At 53.6% G+C, this 22,148-nt stretch overlaps 1 protein-coding gene across 1 annotated transcript in view; it reads right to left on the bottom strand.

Moving 5' to 3' along the window:
* Nucleotides 1-21,069, bottom strand: part of TNXB (tenascin XB) — a 56,266-nt gene extending 35,197 nt beyond the window's left edge. The window contains 9 exon segments of the mRNA XM_045065128.1: nt 361-729; nt 1,871-2,620; nt 3,432-3,695; nt 3,892-4,048; nt 8,367-8,482; nt 8,980-10,818; nt 11,198-11,608; nt 20,491-20,689; nt 21,001-21,069. Coding sequence (XP_044921063.1) covers nt 361-729; nt 1,871-2,620; nt 3,432-3,695; nt 3,892-4,048; nt 8,367-8,482; nt 8,980-10,818; nt 11,198-11,597 — 3,895 coding nt within the window. The 5' untranslated portion in view covers nt 11,598-11,608; nt 20,491-20,689; nt 21,001-21,069.
* Nucleotides 21,070-22,148: the final 1,079 nt, after the last annotated feature.

Genomic DNA, 22,148 nt, shown 5'->3' with positions numbered 1-22,148 from the left:
TCCCACACCTAGCTGCAGAGATCTTTTAGTGACCAGGAATTAGGGAGAATACAGGGCAAAGAAAGCTGCAGGTGGAAAGCCCGAAGCCTACCGCCTCTCTCTTGGACTCCCAGTCCCAGCCTCTGACTTTTCTCCTCCCATCCTCTTTTCCCCTGCCCCGCACCCCACATCCTTCTTCTAAGACTCCCTCTGTTTCTCTTTCCTCTGAACCTTCAACTCCAACGTTCTTTCTCCTTGCTCTTACCATTCCAACCCAAACACTAGCCCAACCCTTCAGTCCCCATCCCTCCTCTGAAGCCCTGATGGCCCAGCCCCTCCCCCATCCTCAGGACAGTGAGCTGAGCAGAGTTAAGGATATACCCATAATGCTTTGGTAGATGAGAGGGGCAGAGGGCTCGCCCTCCGGGGGGACCCCACGAAGTGACAGCTCATAGGAGACTCCAGGAGGGGGTGAGGGCACCAGAGCCTGGCGGACGTCCCCTGGCAGTAGTTCCTCATGCACCCCTGGCCCCTCGGGCACCCGAAGGCGGAGCTGGAAGTGGGCAAATGTGTCAGGCTGAGCAGTCCAAGCAACGCGGAGCTTCCCTGTCTTGTCTCTGCCCAGCACCCTCAACTCCCCCAGCTCCTGGGGGCGCTGCTGCAGTTCTGGGGCCTGGACCCCTTGAGTCGTGGAAGGGCCCGAGGGAGGAGGCTCATCGGTGGCTCCCAAGAGGCCTGAAGGAGAGGACCCTGGGAAAGGGCAGGGTGAGAAAAACAGGAGGGTTGAGAATGAGAGAGAGAAAGGAAATCCCAACCCCCAGGTTCTGCCTTCTAGCCTCTAAGAGCCTACAGACCTGCCCTCTTCTGCTTCTGAGTCCACTCCCTGGGCCACCTCATCCTCCCAGTGATCTACCCAGTCCTCTCAGTACCCCTGTCAACCACATTTCTGAACAGACAGGCCTGCAGTCAATAAATAAAAGCAATAAAGCCGGCCATCCCTCCCCTCACAAGGGGACCTCCAGCCCCCACAGACTTCCATGTCCCTCCCTAAGCACATTCCCTCCCCAGAGGGTGGTGGTCGTGGCTTCCATTAGTGCTGCAGTGAGAAGCCTGGAAGAAAGGAGGAGATGTGGTGTTAGGGAAGGAAGGCAGATGCAAGGGAAGAGTGGGTACTGAAGAGAGAGGGAAGAGAGAGTGTGTGTGTGTGTTGGGGGGGGTACATCCAGCTCAGGTGGCATCTGGGCCCTGGTGGGGGGAAAATATATCCACAACCCTCCCTAGGGCAGCCCTTCCCTGAGCCCGGCATCGTTCCTGTGGAATAGACAAGCATGACGTGAGCCAAGAGGTCTGGAAAGGCAGCTCAAGAAGCAGTGGTTTCACCTCTCACAGACACAAGCTGCCTGATGGCTCCAAGGCCATCCCCACACAGTTTTGATGTGTCCCTTTGAGGTCAAGGCCAAACTGTGGAAAACAGTAACCACTGACCACAGCCTTCAGCCATCCTCACCACAGTGAGTCAGAGTAGGGAAGTGCTGGTTTCACTGGGTGCCCCACTCACACTGCTCCTGCGTGTTTTCGTAGCCCCGCCTCCTTTCCCCAAAGTCCCTTCCAATGCTCAGGATGGCAATCCCGCAAAGTGTCTGGGGAATGCTAAAGACCAGCTCTCCTTGGCCCTGGGTATCCCTCAGGCCCCTGGGGTGGAGACGGCTTCTAGAGACACAGGAGGGCATGCTTTGTGCTGGGGTCCCCTGGAGCCTGGACCGAGAGGTGTGGTGGGGGTGGAGTGGTGGTCTGAGCAGTGAGGCGGTGGGAGCCACTCTTGGATGTAGACTCCAATGGCAGGCGAGGCTGGGCAGGGGATGGGTAATCCCGTGGCCCCAGCCCATGCTACCTGTGGTGGTGATGAAGGCGTAGGACTTGGAGGTCTGCCCTGCCCGCACCCCGTGGACCTCCACGTGGTAGGTGGTGCCGGACCTGAGGTCAGGTAGGCTGACGGTGCGAGTGGTGCCCGGCACGGTCAGCTCCCCGCCAGGGCCCTCTGCCGGCGGCTGGGGCCGCCAGCGCAGCACCACGCGCTCGAAGTGGCCGCGGAGCCCGTCAAGGGACACCAGTAGTGAGCCGTCGGCAGAACTGCCCAGAACCTCGGGCTTGGGGTGGCGGGGCGCGGCCACCCGGTCGACGCCTTCGGGCGAGAGGCCGTAGATGCCCTGGTTGGAGTCCCGCTTCCAGGTGCCAGGGTCGGGGCTGGCGGTGGGGTGGGGGCGGCGGGGCGAGGGGGCGGGGGGGCCGACGGGGGCGGCGGCAGCGCGACGCCGCTGTAAGTACTCGTGGATGTGCCGCGCCACGGACGCGTAGGTCTGGTTGGCTCGCAGTGGGTAGCCATGAGCCCTCAGGTGGCGCTCCAGGTCTTGCACAGTGCCGCGGAAGCGGCCCAGCTCGCCCGTCAGGTTGCCCCACGCCCGCCGAGGGGGCTGCGGCAGGCTAGGCCCAGGCCCAGGCTCCTCCTCGCCCTCCTCTGCGGGCCGCGAGGGCCGAGCGGGGCGTGCGGGGCGCGGGGGGCGCGGGGCCGGAGCCGGCCGGGGACGGGGCTTGGGGGACGGGGCTGGGGGGCGCACCTCCGGGTAACTGTAGTGGCCTGGTGCTGCCGGGGGCAAAAAAGGGGGAAGGGGAGAGCAGGTCAGTAGCAGCCCCTCCCCACGGCAGCCCCTCCCTCCGTCCCCCTGCCCCCCCCCCCCCCCCCCCCCCGCGGGAGCCAGAGGCCTCTCGCCTGTGCCCCAGCCCCACCTGGAAAGAGAACCAGAGAAAGGAGTCAGTGTCCCGGGAGCCCCTCCCCGCTCGCCCTCCAAGCCCGCCACTGTTGGTGCCCTAGAAAGAAGAGAAAAGCCAGCAGGTGGGGCCCTGTGTCTGAAGGAGAGAAAGGGGAGTGGGAGGAGAGAATGTGAGCTACTGCGAGGTGGGCGTCCCTCTGTCACAGGAAAAGAAAATAAATAACCATCTGTTAAGAGACCTTGAGGATTAGTGGAAAATCACTGCTCTGAGACCTAACTTCCCCAAACCCCAGTCTACAGTGCCCAGCAACGCCGATCTCTGCTCTGCCTGATTCCAGTCCCTACAAGGGCTGACCACCACCGTGAACACAGGGCTGTCCCAGTGCCTGTTTCAAGAGCCTGCTGCCCCAGCTGGTGGGTCAGACAGCCTCTCCTATTTCCTGCATCTCTGGGGGCAGAGGGGCAGGGGCAGCTCCTCCTGTGGTCCAGCCCGTAGCCTTCCTGCAGGACTCCAAGCCCCTGAGGTACCAGGGCAGCCATCACACAGCAAGGCCCCAGCAGGTGCTTTCCAACACACCCTGCCAAGGCACGTTCAGAGGAGACTGTGAACCCTAGACATGGGCCCCCAAGGAAGGGGCGGCTGTACAGAGAAACGGCACCTTGGCTAAGCCTGGCCAGCCATACCTGTGTTGGCTCTGACAGAAGCCGGGTAGCTTACTGCCCGGCCCCGCTCTGCCGTGACAGTCACTACATATTCCACGCCTGGCATCAGGTCAGTCAGCACTGTCCCATCCGCCTCTGGGGGCACTTCCAGCCGCACCCTCTGGTTGCCAGCGCTGACATAGGACACCACGAATCGGTCCACTTCTGCCTGGGGTCGCAGCCAGCTGAGCTCCAGTGTGGTTGGTGTCACAGCCACCACCCGGAGGTCTTGTGGGCCATCAATCACTAGCCAGATTAGAGAGAAGAGGGGTCAGGGCGAGTCAGGTCCTCAGTCACCAGCTTTCCCTCTAAGAGCTCTGTCCCCACGACACCACTCCCTTCTGCCTTCCTGGGGTTGGGACGGGGGTGGGGCAGATTCCTAGCCACCCACCCTCAAATCCAGATCTCCAACCAGCACCCCGCCCACAGCCCCAGCTCTCACTGGTGGTGATGGTCTTAGAGGCAGGAGGGCCCCAGCTAGTCCCTCGAAGGGCACGGACTGTGACCTGGTACTCCTGACCGGGCGCCAGTCCTCTCTGGTCATAGGCTGAGGCAGAGCTGGGTACCCGTGCTGTGAATGGGGGGCTCACCCCCTCCGTCTGCAAGAAAGGAGCACCAAGTGGATCAGGGCTCGTTATCTCACCCCTACTACCCAGTCTCCCTTATGTCTTCTCTCTCCAGTTCCAGGTGCTGTCCACATGGAGCTGTGCGGAGCTGGTTCCTATACAGCGGGAGAGCATGGACAGTAGCAGCAAAAACATCTAAAACGTTCAGTATCTACCACATGCTGGACTAGGCAACTTACACATATGAACTCAATCCTCAAAAGAACCTTATGAAGGAGGTCATGCTATTCCCATTGGACAGATGAAGAAACTGAGGTACAAAAGGATTAAGTAACTTGCCCAAGGTCCCCACCACCAAGAACGTGGCAGGGATTCGACCCCCCAGTCAGTGTGACCTCACAGCCCCCTCTCACAGGAGCTACATTTTAAGCTGGTTCATCAGCTGTTTGTCTGAATCTGCCCATCACATGCCAGGATCCTCCCTTGGGCTTTCCTCACGCAACCCTGCCCACCTTGCCTCCCAAGGCCACTCCTGTCACAAGAGATGACGTCACTGAGGAGTGCACCTTCCCAGTCTCACTTCCTCCCCACAAACCCTGCCCCTGGCTGGTAACGTGGGTGTGACCCCTGTTCGTGACATTTCCCTTTAGGTACTTTTCTTGTCTCCTGAGCAGGGCTGCAGGCCCCTCAAAAACAAAGCCTATCTGCTCTAAGCCTCACAAATATGTTTCCCAATTTTGTACCTGGCATCATGCTAGACATGATGAAAGAAGTCTCTTGCCTCAGCTCATGTTCTAGTAGCTAAATGTATGGCCACATCTTAAGGTGCCTCGAATCCCTCCCCAAATCTCTGAGCCATACATGCCAGTGAGCAAATGACTACCCTCCAAGGACACATTGAAGGTATTATGATTTATCCATGATGACCCCACCAAGAATATGCCAGCCTCTGCTCCAGCAGGGTCTTCTTGGAGGGTCAGCCACTGGGAAATAGGAGGGATGGACATCTGCGAGCAGTCTAACTGCCCTGAATTTCACTGGGCTGTCTAGCTAGGACAGCTAATAAGGACGCTCTGTTCTGCTTAGCTATGTTGGCCGTGATGGGGACACCTCCACTCAGCCAAGTAGGATGGAAATTTCAAAAGGTACTCTCCTAAACCAAGAAAATTGTGGGGAAATCAACACAGTAAATACCAAAGTATAAAACCAGATGAGAGGCCACGTAGACTTGAGGATGAAATAAAGCTTTGTCAGAGTTCTGTTGGCTGAAAAGTTTTCCTGGGCACACAGGCCCCCTCTTCCTCTCCTACTTACCCTGCCCTAGGATAGTCCAGCCTAGGAGTCTCAACTGAAGGCCTGTGAAGTCCTCATCCTTGCCAGAACTTTCTCTTTCCTTCTCTCTCCCCTATGCCCCCAACCCAACCTGACACATATAACTACCCCTTGCCCCCGCCACATACACATCCCTTGGGTGCTCCCTGATGATGTCTGGTTCTTCCAGGGAGACAAGCCCATCTTGAGTTCTCCTTTTCCCTCAGACCACGTACGTGAGCCTTTTAGTCACCTCTTATTCTCTCCTAAGATCCATTTGGGAACAAATCCCTCAAAGTCCCATATCTGTCGTCTGTCTGGTCTGAGACAGGCTCTCTAGGCAGATGGTGGCTCCCCTTGCTGACAGCTCTGCCGCTTCACCGATTATCCTTGGTGAGTTTCTAACCCCGTTCTCCATACCAATGTCATGGTTCCAGGTGGGGGCACCATCTTGGTTGGGCTCTGGAGCTTACCACCCCCTCCTCCCTCTTTCAGACCAGACCCCAAACACAAACTTTTCTGGGGCTACGAGGTCTTGTGTCCCAGTGAAAGTGTGGCACAGCCCAGGTTCTAGGCTGCAGAGTGCCTGCTCCTCCTCTTCAACTGACCCTCAGTTACCTTTTGCTTCCTCTCACATTCAGAGAGGAACCAGACTTTTTGCAAAATAGCAACATTCCTTGACTGAGTGGTCCTCAGGCTTCTGGTGTAGCAGAATCCCCTGGAGGACTTGTTACAGTTCAGGCTACTGGGCTCCAGTCACAGAGCTCCTAATTCAGTAGCTCGGACTCGAGTCCTGTGGTCTGCATGTGTAACAAGCTTCCAGGTAAATCCCATGCTGCAGGTGCAGGGAATACGCTTTGAGAACCACTGAGTCAGGGAGAAGGAGGAATGTTCCTCTTCCGTGTTCTGAAGAGCATTCCAGTGACTAGGTGTGTCCCTTTGCCAGGGCTTTGAGACAGAAATGCTTCTGGAAAAGGGAAAGGGTTAGGTGGAGATAGGCTTCTGAGAAGATGGCAGTGCCAGAGGACAGCCAGCTACCAATACACTCTGAGCCCCCAGAAATGGACAGAGTGAGCTGTCCAGGACAGGAGGCACGATCCCAGGGGCCAGCCACAGAAAGCTTAGAAAGCTGTCGGAGGGCCAGTAGCACAGGCTAAGGTGCAGTGCAAAAGGGCTGTCTGGGGACCTATCTTACAGGGGTATATTCCACATTCGGGTTCGAAGAGAACCCAGAATGTGACAGAGGCTCATACCCAGAGATAAGCTGAGCTGGGCATGGGCCAAGTAGACCCCACCTGGCACCTGGAGAGGGAGGAAGCCTAGGGTTTGGGCTGGGAAGACCCACAGTTTGAAACACGCAAGGTTGGGTTCCTATCTACTAAGAGCAGAGGACAATGCTGCCTTGCATGCTCTTTCTCTCCCAAGTGTTTATTTTAATTCTTTTTTCCCTGAAGTTTCTTGGGAAAGTTCCTTTTAAAAGTCCCAACCTCTCAAGATCAGAACTATGTCAATAATATACACACAGAAGAATAGAGTGGGAGAAACACTTAAAAATGTTAACAGTGCTTGTTTTAGTGTGAAGCAGCCAAGAATTATTTGTTTTTTTCACTAGTTGCCAAATTCTTGTCTTGTGATTAAATTATTTTTATAACAAAAAACAACTTTTTTTTAACAGAAGGAAAAAACCCAAGCTCTATTGGTTGTGCTGCAAAGTAGGGACTTCTGCCTCTGCTTCTCCCAGCCAGTGAGGAGAGACAGAGCATAGTCGGGGTCTGGTCTTGGGGCTCTAATAAGAAGAGTTGGCATGACCAGGCCAGTTAGCGTGGGGATGGCAGCCAGCACCTCTGAGCTGTTCCTTCTGTCCTAGAGCTCTCCTAGGGTTTAGGCCCTGAGAGTTATTCATTCTTCCAGAGTTTTGGAGATCAGCCGTGATGTTTGTGTGAAGATTCAAGAAAACATGAGTTAGACAGTAGAAATGTCATATGATTGGGAACTGGGAGGCCAAACATATCATAAAAGCCCAATCTGCATAAAAGGGGGCCTCTAGTGAGAGGCCACAAGGCTTTGTCCTTTGGGTGCTCCCAAATATTTTAAAAGCAATTTGGAAGGAGACACAGTGAATGCTTTGCAGTGCACTGATGACATAGAGGCAGGAGAACCAGTTCACAGACTTAAATTATTGCAACAGCCTAGACAGCTTGGCCTAAACCAAAAGAGATAACACTGAACAGAGCCACATGTAAAGGCCTATATTTAGGCTACAAAAGTGTACACAGTCCAATGTCATCTTTTTTCTTTCTTTCTCTGTTCCTCATTTATATTTTCTACAGTGTCTATACTGAGCCTACATGACTTTTATAATAAAAGTCACTTAAAAAAATAAATATGATCAAAACAGTTCACAGTTTTTGTGACCACAAGTTAATACACATCAACTCTGAGAAAACTGCCAGGCTCTTCCGAGTTAGCCAGGAGAACTACTGGACTGTCTGCCCTCACATTTTGGAGGCAAATGCAAAAAGCATGAGGCATTAGAGGAGGGAACCCAGGATGTGAAGAATTCAGAGAACAAAGCCTTAGGGAAAAGGGGTGAAGAGAGCAGGGGAGTTGGTCTAGAGAGAACAAAGAGTGTGGAGATGGCCGATGTCTCCAAATACCTGAAAGCCTGTGGCGGAAGCTGTGGGGGAAAGCAAAGGCAACATTCTGATGCTGGCGGGGGCCCACCTAGGGCCAATGGACAGATGTAGAATGGGGCAGCTCTAGATGGTTCAAAGAACTACCAGTGATGACCAGCAGCAGACTGGACAGCCTCAGGAAGGACAGAGCTCATGGTCACCAGAGGTCATTCCAGCAGCCGTGAAATGATGCTGCACAGGCCTTCTGGACCAAGTGTGGGGTGGGATGAGGAGGCCTTCACAGCAGCTTCAGGAGTCTAGCCAGTCTGGACTCGGCCTCTGACTACCCAGAACTTCTAGCTTGAGGTGAGCACTCTCTCCCCTCTGAGTCTGGCCCACTCAACTTCCTGCAGCTTAGCTCTCACCGTGGGAATGAACTGAATTTCGTAGGCATCCACAGTGCCAGGAGCCCTGGTCCACTCTGTCCGAACCGTTGTCTCCTCTAGGAGATGCATCCTCATGCCCTCAATGGCTGGAACCTCTGTTCAGGAGAATGAGATACCGAGATGTGGTTAGCCCAAGGCAGCCCCCATCCCCCAACCCTACCATGGGAGGCCCCAGTACTCAGACCATACTGCAAGATTGATCCCAGTTCCTGCTCCTCTCTGGAGGTGATGCAAAACTGGCAGAGGCCTGAACAGGCCTTGGGGTCTCCTTCACCTCCCCACCTCAACCGCCATCTCCAGAAACACAGAATCTTTGGAAAAGCAACTAAAGGAGCCCCCAAGCTGCTCTTCAGAGATCTGAAGCAGGGCCTGCCTGCTGGTGTGCCCCCGGGGTTCTGCTGCCCCTAGTGGACACCGGCTCTCTGGCTACTTGGACTGCCCACCTCCACACAAACATCCCTCCCCCTCCGCCCCACTGCTCAATAATTCACCTCCTTCCCTCTTCCTCCGGGTGCCTGGGCTCCTAAGCCTCAGGCTCAGGCCTTCCCACTGACTCTGGTTCCCAGGGTACTGGGAAAGGCTGCTTGCTCACCTTCCCCGCAGTCCTCCCCTGCATAACCTTCTTGACAGATGCAGCTGCCCTCACGACACTCTCCCCTGCCACGGCAGTCCCCAGGGCACATCTGAATGGCGCAGTCAGGTCCTCCAAAGCCCTCCACGCATACACACTGGCCAGCGCGGCACAGTTCCCGGGGCCCACAGCCCCCAGGGCAGGTGCTGGCGGGAGGTTCTTCCTGCCCACAATCCTCGCCGCTATAGCCCACGTGGCACACGCACACTCCCTGCACGCAGCGCCCGCGGCCCCGGCAATCCGCCGGGCAGGTGCGGGTAGCGCAGGAGGGGCCGGTGTAGCCTGAGTTGCACACGCAGCGCCCGTCCTCACAGGGGCCGCGCTGGTGGCAGTTGGAGGGGCAGGTACGGAGGCCGCAGTCCTCGCCGGCATAACCTTCCCAGCAGGTGCACACGCCGTCCTGGCACACGCCATGCTGACTGCAGTCGCGCGGGCACCGCCTTATGCTGCAGTCCTCTCCCGAGTAGTCATCGTCACACACGCAGCGCCCGTCGTGGCACTGGCCGCGGCCGTGGCAACCTCCTGGGCAGCTGCGCACGCCACAGTCCTCTCCCTCGTAGCCCGCGTTGCACACGCACACGCCATCCTCGCAGCGGCCCCGCCCGCGGCAGTCCCCAGGGCACCGACGGCTCCCGCAGTCCTCGCCCGCGAAGCCGGGGTTGCACACGCAGCGGCCGTCCACGCAGCGCCCGCGCCCACGACAGTCGCCAGGGCAGGCGCGCGTGCCGCAGTCCCGACCTGTGTACCCGGGCCAACACACGCAGCGGCCACTCTCGCAACGGCCCCGGCCGCGACAGTCCCCGGGACAGCTGCGCACGCCGCAGTCCTCGCCGCTATAGCCCGCGTTGCACACGCAGACGCCGTTCTCGCAGCGCCCGCGGCCCCGACAGTCACGGGGACAGGCGCGCGAGCCGCAGTCGGGCCCCGTGTACCCCGGCCAGCACACGCAGCGGCCGTCCTCGCAGCGGCCCCTTTGGTTGCAGTCGCCTGGGCAGCTGCGCACTCCACAGTCGTCCCCGCTGTACCCTGCGTCGCAGATGCACTCGCCGTCCTCGCAGCGCCCGCGGCCCCGGCAGTCCCGCGGGCACGTCCGGGTGCTGCAGTCCTCGCCCGCGTACCCGGGCCAGCACACGCAGCGGCCGTCCACGCAGCGCCCGCCCTCGCCACAGTCCCACAGGCAGCTCCGCGAGCCGCAGTCGTCGCCGGTGTAGCCGGGGTCGCACACGCAGCGCCCGTCCTCGCAGCGCCCCCTCTGGCTGCAGCCCCGTGGGCAGCTCCTCACCCCGCAGTCGTCGCCAGTGTAGCCGGGGTCGCACACGCAGCGTCCGTTCTCGCAGCGCCCCCTCTGGCTGCAGCCTCGGGGGCAGCTCCTCTTCCCACAGTCTTCGCCAGCGTAGCCGGGGTCGCACACGCAGCGCCCGTCCTCGCAGCGCCCCCTCTGGCTGCAGCCCCGGGGGCAGGAGCGCTGGCTGCAGTCGTCCCCGGAGAAGCCAGCACGGCACACGCATACTCCTTGCACGCAGCGCCCACGGCCGTTGCAGTCCCCGGGGCACGAGGGCCAGCCACAGCTGGGGCCGCTGTAACCAGGGAAGCACACGCAGCGCCCGCGGACACAGCGACCCTGATCGTTGCAGTCATCTGGGCAGGACCCGGAGACTGAGGGTGGGGTGGAGGGGGGCACCCCAGCGCCTGTGGGGTCTGAGCAGGTGGGCCCACCCCAGCCTGACTCGCAGGAGCAGGCACAGCGGCTCAGGTCAAACACGCCATGGAGACTGCAGAGGCTGCGGACATCTGTCTGGCCTGGAGTAAGAGGGAGAGGCAGGATTCAATCTCTCTGGGGAGGGGGAAGAAGCCCATGCGGTGCTCCCCTTCATGAGCCCCTCCAGCAAGGCGGGGCTCATTTCATAAGGTCATCTTTGTTTCCAGGTACTTCTAGTCAATATATGTGGCCTCCCAAGGCCCTATCATATGCTTGGGGACAGGGGAGGGAAGTGCTGACACAGAGCCTAGTGACTTCTCTCTCTGAGTTTGGGGGCTGCACTCTCCACCCCCAAAGGGAAAGAAGAGATGCTTTTTCTAATTCATACCAAGGTCTTTTATGGACAAGTGATGCCCACCTAAACCTGAACCACTTCCCCACCTTCCTCTTTTTTGGTGTCCTCTCCCCTCATCTACCCACCTGTGCCAGCCTGGGCTGCAGTGGGACAACATCCCCCAGCGCACTGTTCCTTGAGCCCCTTCACCAGCTCCTCCAGGATCTCTAGCCGGACCTTCAAGGCCTGTACCTCTGAAGCAGGAACAGGGGGCTCCGTGCCCGGGGGACAACCACAACCGGCTGAAGGCGGCAGGTTGATGCGGTGGGTAAAAACCACCTGCTTCTCCCCTCCTTCCACGGTGTGTTCATAAAGCCGAGAAGAGGGGCTTCCCCCAACGGGCTCCACTGTGCGGCCCCCCGGCTGGGGAGGAGGCCGGGGGGCTGGGAGTGTCACATTGGACCGTGGAGAGAAAGGGCCTGCTCTGACTGTGCCCAGCAGTACCAAGAGGACCAGTCTGGATATTAGGAACCATTGGGCTGGCATCACTCAGGAGGCTGCAGGGAGAGAGGGCACATGTGAGCAGCTTTACAGAGAAGGAGACAAGATAGCTCCCCACCTCCCCCAATATACACACCCACAGTTCCATCACCCATGACTAATCTATCAACTCCTATGCATGGGAAACTCCACATTCAGCCCAAACTTAAGGGAAAGCCTCCTTGGGCCAATTTGGTTTCTACCTTGCTTTCTGATGCTATTTGATTACCCAGCTCCCTGCCCCCCTCCCACTTTTTTGTTTGTATTTTTCCATCCACACTGTTTGTTCTAAAGATATTACAAGCTTACATTAGTCTAAGCCTTTTAGCTGTATGTTCTGTCTGGGATGCTTTTCATGACTGGCTCCGTCTTGGTTTAAATGTGACCTCACATTTCTTACATCCCAAGACCTTCCCTGGTGCCATGTGGGAATGGGCTTCCATTACTCTGTGGCAGTATCCTGCCCATGTTCTTCATGGCATTTATTGTTGCATGAATCACCTGTTCCTGTGGGTCCTTGTCTATTCTCTTTCTCCCACTACCAATGTGACAACAGGGACCTCGTCTATCCTGGCACTGCTGTATGTCCGTGTCTGACACACAGGGGCTGCCCAACACCTTTTTGTTGAACGGATTAGCAGATGAGTGTACAAGGCCAATCCTTCCACAAGCACCTGCCATCCAGCTCCTACTAGCTTCTTAGGTGAAGACTATCCTCTCTCTTTCTTTTATTCAATCCCTCACTCTCCACTAAATCCTTCTGTCAGCTTTTATAGGAGCTCAAGTATCTCCTGTTGTTTGGGAAAAATCCTTCTTTCTCAGTGCTTACATTACCAAATATAGAAACTGATAAAGGTGCAAGGATAGATAAATAGAACAGAATAGTGTCCAGATATAGACCCACACATGTGTGGTCATCTAATAAAATGACAAAGGTGGCACTGCAACTAAAAAGAGAATGGATGCTTGCAACAATGTGGATGGAACTAGAGGATATTATGCTAAGCAAAATAAGTCAATCAGAGAAAAACAATTATCATATGATCTCTCTGATATGAGAAATTTGAGAGGGAGGATGGGGTGTTGTGGGGGGTAGGGAGGGAAAAAATGAAACAAGATGGGACCAGGGAGGGAGACAAACCATGAGAGACTCTTAATCTCAGGAAACAAACTGAGGGTTGCTGGAGGGGTGGGGGGTGGGAGGGAAAGGGTGGCTGGGTGATGGACATTGGGGAGGGTATGTGCTATGGTGAGTGATGTGAATTGTGTTAAGACTGATGATTCGCAGACCTGTACCCCTGAAGCAAATAATACATTATCTGTTAATGAAATTATAAAAAAACAACTTAACTATAAAACTAGAAAGAAAAGAAAAGAAAAGAAAAGAAAACAGATGCTCTTTTTGATAAATGAGGAAAGATCCAAATGAAAAAAAAAATTATTCCTACCTTATGTCCACATATAGAAATTGATTTGAAGTTAATCTAATGGACCTAGTTATGAAAGGCCAAGCAATACCTTTCAGAACAATCATATAGAAGAAAAATAGGAGAAATTTTTACAACCTTAGAGTAAGCAAATATTTCTTAAAACCTAACCACATAAAATTTAACCATGAAAGATTTTACACAAAACTTAACCATAAAAAGAGATGGATACATTAGGACTCATTGAATTGATCACTTCTGGTCATCTAGAGACACCACTTAGAGAATAAGAATACAAGTCATACCTGGGATAAGATGTATGAGAAATGCTGGGAGGTAGTGGGGTTGGGAGAGAGAGATAGAGACAGATATTGACTGAGAGTGAGAGAGAGGATTAAAATCTAAAATAAGAAACCCCTGCAAAACAAAACAACAAACAAAAACAAGACAGGCAAGAGGAGAAGGGAGTTGGGGGAAATTGGAGGGGGAGAAGAACCATGAGAGACCATGGACTCTGAAAAACAATCTGAGGGTTTTGGGGGTGTGGGGGGTGGGAGGTTGGGTAAGCCTGGTGGTGGGCACGTATTGGAGCTCTGGGTGTGGTGCATAAACAATGAACTCTGGAACACTGAAAAGAAATTTTAAAAATAAATAATTTTTTTTTAAAAAGAAAAAAAAAAAAAAAACAAGACAGGCAGCTCAGGGGTGCCTGGGTGGCTCAGTCATTAAGCATCTGACCTGGGTTCAGGTCATGATCCCAGGGTTCTTCCATCTAGCCCTGGCGCCCTGTTCCATGCTCAGCTGGAAGCCTGCTTCTCCCTCTCCTTGTGCCCCTACTTGTGTTCCCTCTTTCACTCTCTCTCTCTCTGTCAAATAAATAAATAAAATCTTAAAAAAAAAAAAAGACAGGCAACCCAGTGTTTTAAATTGACAAAAGTCTTAAACAGTTACTCTAGAAAAGAATATATTCAAAGGACCAATAAACATAAGGAAAACAAACATATATAGGTGTATAACAAAACTAGTAACCAGGGAAATGCAAATTAAAACCACAACAAGATGCCATTATATCGTCATTAGAATGGCTAAAATTAAAGATGTTGTTGCTTGATATTGGCAAGAATGTGAAGCAACTGGAACTCTTCTGAATTGAAGGCAGGAACATAAATTAGTGTAACCTCTTTGGAAAACTGTTGGGCAGTATCTACAAAGCAATTTCATAACCCAGCAATTTTACTTCTTGGTAAATATCCAACAGAAATGACTGCATATATTCTCCAAAAGATATGTACAAGAATGTACATGAGATTTTTTTCATATTAGCCAAATGAAACAAGTTCTATTAATAGTAGAACAGATAAATTGTGGCATGATCACACAATGAAACACAGTAATAAAAACACCCTCTTGCTACATGTAATAACAGAGATGATTTCATATATGCAATGCTAGCAAAGGAAACCAGATTCAAAAAGAGATCTTTGTGAGTGATGGTATTTACATGAAGTGCAAAAACAGGCAGTTAATCTTTACTATTAGAAGACAGGATCAGAGGGGCTCCTGGGTGGCTCAGTGGGTTAAAGCCTCTGCCTTCGGCTCAGGTTGTGATCCCAGCGTCCTGGGATTGAGCCCCACATAGGACTCTCTGCTCAGCGGAGAGCCTGCTTTCCCCTCTCTCTCTCTGCCTGCCTCTCTGCCTACTTGTGATCTCTGTCTGTAAAATAAATAAATAAAATCTTAAAAAAAAAAAAAAAAGAAGAAGAAGAGGGGCGCCTGGGTGGCTCAGCAGGTTAAAGCCTCTGCCTTCATTCAGCTCAGGTCATGATCTCAGGGTCCTGGGATCGAGTCCCACATCGGGCTCTCTCTAGGAGCCTGCTTCCTCCTCTCTCTCTCTGTCTGCCTCTCTGCCTACTTGTGATCTGTCTGTCAAATACATAAATAAATAAAAATATTTTTAAAAAATTTAAAAATTTAAAAAAAAAGAAGACAGGATCACTAGAAATATTTTGCACTTTGATCTGGGTGGTGGTTAAACAGATGTATACATATTCAAAGATTAATTGAGCTATACACTTTAGATTTGTGTATTTCATAATATGAAAGTATTATCTTAAAAAACAACAACAACAGGGCACCTGGTGGCTCAGTCAGTTAGGCATCCAGCTCCTGATTTCAGTTCAGATCATGATCTCAGAGTTGTGAGATCGAGGCCTGCTTTGGGTCTGCTGGAGATTCTCTCTCTCCCTCTGCCCTTTCCCCCTCCCTCATGCATACACACGTGCTCATGCTCTCTCTCTTGCTTTCTCTCTGAACAGCAACAACCAAAATCTTCCCCAATCTCATACTCCCTCCAGCCAGCACATATTTCCTTCCTCTACTTCATGGCTTCAGTTGTCAAAGATTTATCTGTACTCACTGTTTCAATTCCCCATATCCCATCCCATGCTTACCTCAGTGCTCTCTCATATGGCTTCCCCAACTCCTTTCAACCTATCAGACAGCTCTCCCTAAGCTTGCCCAAAGATTTCAGTGTCACAAAATCTGAGAGACATTTGTCTTCATCTTCCTTAACATGTCTCAAAAGTCGCTGGATACTGCTGACTACATCTTCCATTTCACAGCCTTTTCTATTCGGCTGTCAGTGTAGTAGCCAGGAGGAGGGCTATGTGGATCTCAAACACCTGAAATGTGCCTAGAGTAATGGAAGCACTGAATTTTACCCAGTATTTTTTAAAAACACCCCAGGTGATTGTTATGTGCAGCTAAAGTCGAGACCTACTTTTCTAGTCACTCACCTAGGTGCTTTCACCCAGATCCAGGATTTTAATTTCCAAACTATATCCCAATTTATAAACTAGCCTGGTCATCTCCTCTTAACTCCAAGTGATGTATACAACTACCTACTTGGCAACTCTTCTTGGGCACCTCAAATTCAGCATACCTGAAAATGAACTCATGGCCACCCTTCCTGTATCCCTTCCCTCCTCCACTGTGTTCTCCACTGCAGCTCACGGCCCCACCATTCATCCAGCATTACAACCTAGGAACCTAACCCCCATCAATGCCACCATATTTTGTGATATTTCCCTTACTTTCTCATAAACATCTCTTTAATTTCCCTATTTCTCTTTCTCTCTTTGAGTTAGAATTCAAGCCATCACCTAGCTTTTGCTTCACAACTGCATTTGCCTCCTAGCTTGTCCCTCTGCTTCTACTCTTGCCCCTGACATTCTCATAAAGGCAACTAGGATGTCCCACTCCCCCTAAAAACTCTCCAGTGTCTCCCTTCTAAATCCCCTTCAAACACTGACAAACAGTCCTACATCATCTGGCCCCTGCTGACCTCTCCCACCCCATCTCCCACAATACTTCCTTCCCTCTCTCCACTCCAGTCCCATGGACCTTACATCTCTCATGCCCTTCCCAATCCTAGGCTTTTGTATATGGTGCTCCCTCTGTGTGAAGTGCTCTTCCCTTTCCTCATGACCTCCTCTTCTATCTCAGCCTCACATTGCTTCTTCAGGGAACCTTTCCTGCCCAGGTCCCCCAACATGTTATATCAAAGAGTCCTGTAACAGGACTGATTTTTAAAAGAGTCACATAACTCCCACTTGTAGCATGTATAACAATTTATACTTATATATTTATTGGTGGGATTATTTTAATGCTTTCTTGTCCATACTCAATCTTATGCACTTGACTGTAAGGTCCATGAGGGCAAGCATAGCACTCGATTTTTTTATTGGCTGTCATATCCTTGCATCTAGCATGTATTAGGTGCTTGATAAATACTGACCATATGAGTGAATGAAAAGTTTAATTTAAGCTGAGGAATAGCATCAGGGCTGGAAATAACGGGACCAAGGTCAGGGCTAGGACCACGGACAGTGTCTGGGACAGGAAGTTGGACAGAAACAGCGGCTCAGGCAGAAGCCAGGCTAGAGAGAAGGCCAGGTGTGGATTCTGGCAGGGCCAGATAGAACAAGCACTTTGGAAAAGTGTTGAGCATGATCCCCCCAAATTTACCAGAGCTATATGCTAACACTCGGATCCACCCATCCCACCCTCAGCAATATACCCACCATAGCAGTACTACTCTTAATAGCCCCAGTCTGGGAACCACCCAAATATCTCACATCAGTGGAATAGATGAAATGAAGTGTGGCTTATTCATACAGCAAAATAAAATAAGGCAATGGGAACAAACCACAACTTTGTAATTACAGGGATGGATCTCACCAATAAGGGGTTGAGCAGAAGAGGCCAGACACAAAGGAGAACATGCTGTAAAATTCTATGTACACGGGGGCACCAGGGTGGCTCAGTCGGTTCAGTGTCTGCTTTCGGCTCCAGTCATAATCCTGGGGCCCTGGGATTGAGCCCCGTGTCTGGTTCCCTACTCAGCAGGGGAGTGTGCTTCTTCCTCTCCCCCTCTCCCACTCATGCTTGCTCTCTTTCTCTCCCTCCCTGAAATAAACAAAATCTTTTAAAAAAATTCTATGTATATGAAATTTGAGGAGAAACTACGCTAATCTGTACTGTCACAAGTCAGAAGTGTGGTGCTCCTGGAGAAGTAGTGACAGCAGGGGCAGGGCAGGGCAGGGCAATTCTGAGGTGCTAAGAATATCCTATTTCTTGATCTGGGGACTGGTGCCCAGCTGTGTTTGTTCGTGGGACCCCTTGGGGCAAGGATTGGAGAGCACAGGGAGACCAGGGTTAGAAACGTGTTCAGGGTGAGCCAGGACAGGGGGCTGTGGTGAGCAGTGGAATGTGGAGGGTTCAGTTGGGGTGAAGGGCTAAACAGAGGTGTGGGTGGTTGCCCAGTTCTTTGGGACCAGAGAGGCAGAGAGAGGAAGGCAGGGCAAGTGTGAAAACACTGACTGGTGAGGAGGGAAGGGAGGATGCCTAACACACACACACACACACACACACACACACACACTTCCTGGCTTGCTACTCTGAAACTTCTCTTCCGAGTCTGGGAAAAAAGAGTTTCAGGGCGACCAGCCATCCTTCACATAGCTACCAGCCCAGAAGAGACGGAAGGAAAGCTGGATGCCAGGGAAAGAGCATTTCTGCATTAAGAGGCCGGAGAAGCCCAGGGAGAAAGGTCTAGCAGGCAGGCAGTGCTCCATCCCTGGGCCCCTCAGCCTGTGAGCTTGGAGTGTAGCCTTGGGTACAAGGTGAGTTCTGAGGTACCCTCAAAAACTTTCACACTTTGTCTAAGGCCATGCAAACCAAGGGGTGTGTGCACACACAAATACATGGACATATACAAGTACACCCAAGTGTGTGCTCATCCACAAATACAAATATGAACACACTGGTACACAGATACACACATCCATCCAAATTAGCCTGCATTTTGCAGGCACACGTGTGTGCGGAGGTGCACATGCATGGACACACACACACAATCTCTTCTTCGTGTTTCCTCCACACGCATTCATTGGGTGATGCCTAAGAAAGTCAATTTCTCATGGTTCTCAGAGGGCAGTGTGTGAGTCAGAGAACATAGATGGAGTGAGGAGAACCAAAGAGGAAGCCCTTCCCCAGGGGGAAGCAGGAGATTCCTGGTGCCCCACAGCCCCGGGGGTCTTTGCGAGTTGTCTGGAACCCACCCCAGCCATTGGATCCTGCATCTTACCCGAGGCTGGGGCAGAGGGGAAGAGAGTCTTTGTAACAGGAAGGAGAGGACTGGGAAAGTAGTGAGGCAATTCTGAGAGGAGAGGAGTAGCCTCCATAGTTCATGACCCAGCGTCTCCCTCCCCATCCTCTCTCCTGCTCTGTCACAGCCACCCCTCCAGCTTCGCACTTCCAACTCTTGGAAGAATTCCCCTTTTCTCTCAGCACTAGGAAAGGAAAGAACTTGGATAGCTCTTGTATCTCCCCCTTATCACCCCCTTATGGCTGTCTGGGGCTCCTTTCTGTGGTGGGGAGGGGGGATAAGGCCGCACACCCTTGGCATTGTCCCCACACTTGGAGGGCTGGCAGAGGTGGGGGCATCATCCCAGCTGTGACTCAGCTTGCCTGGTATTCATGTGGTGGCCAACTTTGACACTTCGCTCATCAGGGACTGTTGGTCCCAAGAGGTGTGGAGAAGGGCTGGCTTCCATGAGGGATGTTCCAGAGATGGGGGATTTGGGCCCCACCCCTCTGCCTCCCTCTGCCCCTCCTGCCACATGAGGGGTGAAAGTAGAAGGATTCCAGGACCATGAGAGGAAGGAGGGAGATGAGGGAGGGTTCCACATATTGGGCTGGAACCAGGAGGTAAGAAGGTGCCAAGAATGAGAGATTTGGGGGATCCAGATGTCCCTTATTCTGGGGAACTAATGGGCCAGAGGAATAGAAAAAGTAAGAGAAAGGATTTCTGGGCCCCCAGTGGAAGAGTTAAGGGGGCAATGAGGGACAGCAAGGCAGGTTCTGGTGCTGCACTGGGTGACCAGGACTCAAAGGGAAAGGAGTTTGAGGAACTGAGGTGCCAGGTCCCCAAGGGATTGGAGGCAGGGAGAGAGAGAGAGGAGGGGGGAGGAGGGAGCCAGGGATGTGGGGGGCGGGGTCTGGAAGCGGACAGCGGACAGCCGGCAGCTGTGGTGTTTCCGACTTGCTTCCCAGTAGTTCCTCTCAGTTCCATTTCCAGTTGTTTCCAAGCCATTAAATTCTTTCCAGGCGAGATAAGGGGCCCGCCCACCCCACCCAGGGCGTGTCACGTGTAGTGGGGCGTGGGGAGGTGGGGGGGTTAGACGGACAGAAGCAGGGAGAGCCTGGAACCGGGACGGAAGGAAGACGGAGCCCCTGTGCCCCTGGAGGCATCTCTCAGTCAGCCCAACCCCACTGAACCGTGAGTCATGGGTGCAGAGCTCTCAGCCAAGAACAAGTTTTAGGATCTTCCCCGCAGGCTCTGTGCCCTTCCCAGACCTGGGAATCCTGACTCTGCTCCATTTCAACATTTCCTAAAGGCTTAAGACCCCCAGACCTCCCTCCCAGACCCTGCAACCCACATGCTGAGAGGCTCCCTCTGGCACCTTCCTGGAGCTCTAGCTCAGCCGCTCCAACCAGAGCACTTGGGGTTCCACCAGCACTTTCCTCCTGAGCTTCAGCTGTCCCCTAGCTCAGCCTCTAGCCCGCCCCCCCCACCAAGTCTGACCACGGCTGAGTCCTACCTCCTGATAACCACCTCCACCCTGCTGCCACCCACTGATCCTGTCCAAACCCTGGCACCCACAGCCCCCACTCCACGTGCCCACACCCGTTTCCCCCCCCCACACCACACGCTGACCCATCTCTCCAGACACACCCTCCGCAGGGAGTCTAGTCCCTATTTCGAGGTCCCATTTCCTCTGTCCTAACAGAAAGTCTGCTCTGTGAGGCTCTCCTGCGAGCTCTCCGGCTACACCTCTAGGGTAGGGATAGGATAGAGACCCCGTTGCTCCCAGCTCTTCCCTTGTTCTTCCCAGAGCTATGTTCCTTACCTGGGCAACAGGCGACTGCAGTGCCTCTGCACCTGCCCTGTTCCTGACCTTGGGAAGGGAGTCCTCAAGATAGGGCAGGGCTACCGTGCCTCGGCAGCCTGAGCTCCCTGGAGGTCCCCTTGCTTGTTTCCTGCAGCAGGGGCTCACTGAGCTGCGACCCAACTGTCGATCTCAGCAGCGACAGCAAGAAGGAGGGAGCCTGCAGTGAGCAGGGGGAGGAGAAGGGGAGGACCAGCATGAGGTCAGGGAGGGGAGCGGAGATAGGGCAGGTCCTCCCACCCCTCTAGTCCCTGCCAGGCCCTCCCAACGTCATCGCATGCCACCCCTCCTCCCCTCCCTGTCTGGGATCACTGAGTCCCACAATACCTTCGTCTTGCCCCCCAATCCCTGGTCCTACCTCCCACATCCTTTCCCTGTCCCATTTGTACTCTTCCTCCCGTCCCAATGTTTGCCCAACTTGACATCCCCCATCCTTATGCCATTTCTCCTTTCCCCTCACCGTTTCCCTACCTGATGCTCCTGCTCTCTCACCAAGTTTCTCCTCCAGAACAACACCCTTGCCCATGGCCAACCCCTCTCCCTCCTCCTTCCCTGGCACCTCCTCTCCCACTACTTTACTCCAGCTTGGATCTTGCCCTACCTGCCTGTTGCCCAGCACCCGCTCTTTCTCTTCCTGCCATTCTCTCCTAGCAATGCGGAGCAGAGAGTGGGGGATGGGGTGGGGGAAAGAAACCTCCTTCCCAAGCCCAAATCCCTCCCCAGCAGTTGGCCTTCTCTGGAACTCCTTGTCCCCACCTATCCCTGCCTGGTCCCATTGTTCCCACCTGAGTCTTCTCTCTTCTATTTCTACTTGCCCTGTCCCCATTGAGAGGCACTGCCTTTCCGCATCTGTTCTGCTCAGTCCACTGCCGGTTCTCAGCTTGGGATCACTGCCCCCTTTTCATTGTCGCACCTCAGCAAATTCCAGAGAAATGGCAGATGAGGCTTGGGTACTGGCTAGACGAGGGCTTTGCTGAACACCAGGATATACAAGACTTGGGAAGGAAGTTGGGGTTCAGGGGAGACAGGGAAGGGAAGCCGGAAAGTTAGGAAGGAGGTTTAGGAGAGAGGCTTAGGGATGGAGAGCGCTAGAGGTGAGAGGCAGATATGGGGGTGGGGATATGAATGGCAGGGTGAAGTCAGAGGAACAGGGTTAATGTCTGGGACCTGCAGGGGAGCAGCAGGGGGAAGGAGATTTAGGGGCTGGAGGAAGAAAGCACTTGGACCTCAGGCAGAGACAAGAAGACTGACACCAGAGGACAGGGCAGCAGGCACACCAACATGTAAGGACGCTGGCTGTTTCTATGGCCCCATTTCCCTCGGTTGCTCACTACCCTGACCAGGGGCTGAAGAGACTTTTGCCACAGAAGGGAAATACCCAGGTTGAGGCATCCCCACCCTAGGTATCATGAGGAGAGTCCTTGCTACCCTGCTACAAACCTTACCATCGGGAAAGGGCTTGGCCCCGTCATAGGTGATGGGGAAAGGGATGTAAAGGAAACTGTGTCTGAGTCTGCCACGGGAGTGGATACAGGTGTCTGTGCCCCAGACTGGATCCCCCTGCTTGCAGGGCCATGTTGTTCCGGGGTCAGGGCACACTGGCACAGCGTGTGGCAGCC

This window comes from Mustela putorius, unplaced genomic scaffold (assembly GCF_011764305.1).
Source record: "Mustela putorius furo isolate JIRA1106 unplaced genomic scaffold, ASM1176430v1.1 tig00003856_pilon_pilon_pilon, whole genome shotgun sequence".
Taxonomy (NCBI): domain Eukaryota; kingdom Metazoa; phylum Chordata; class Mammalia; order Carnivora; family Mustelidae; genus Mustela; species Mustela putorius.
This window is presented reverse-complemented; position numbering and strand designations above follow the sequence as displayed.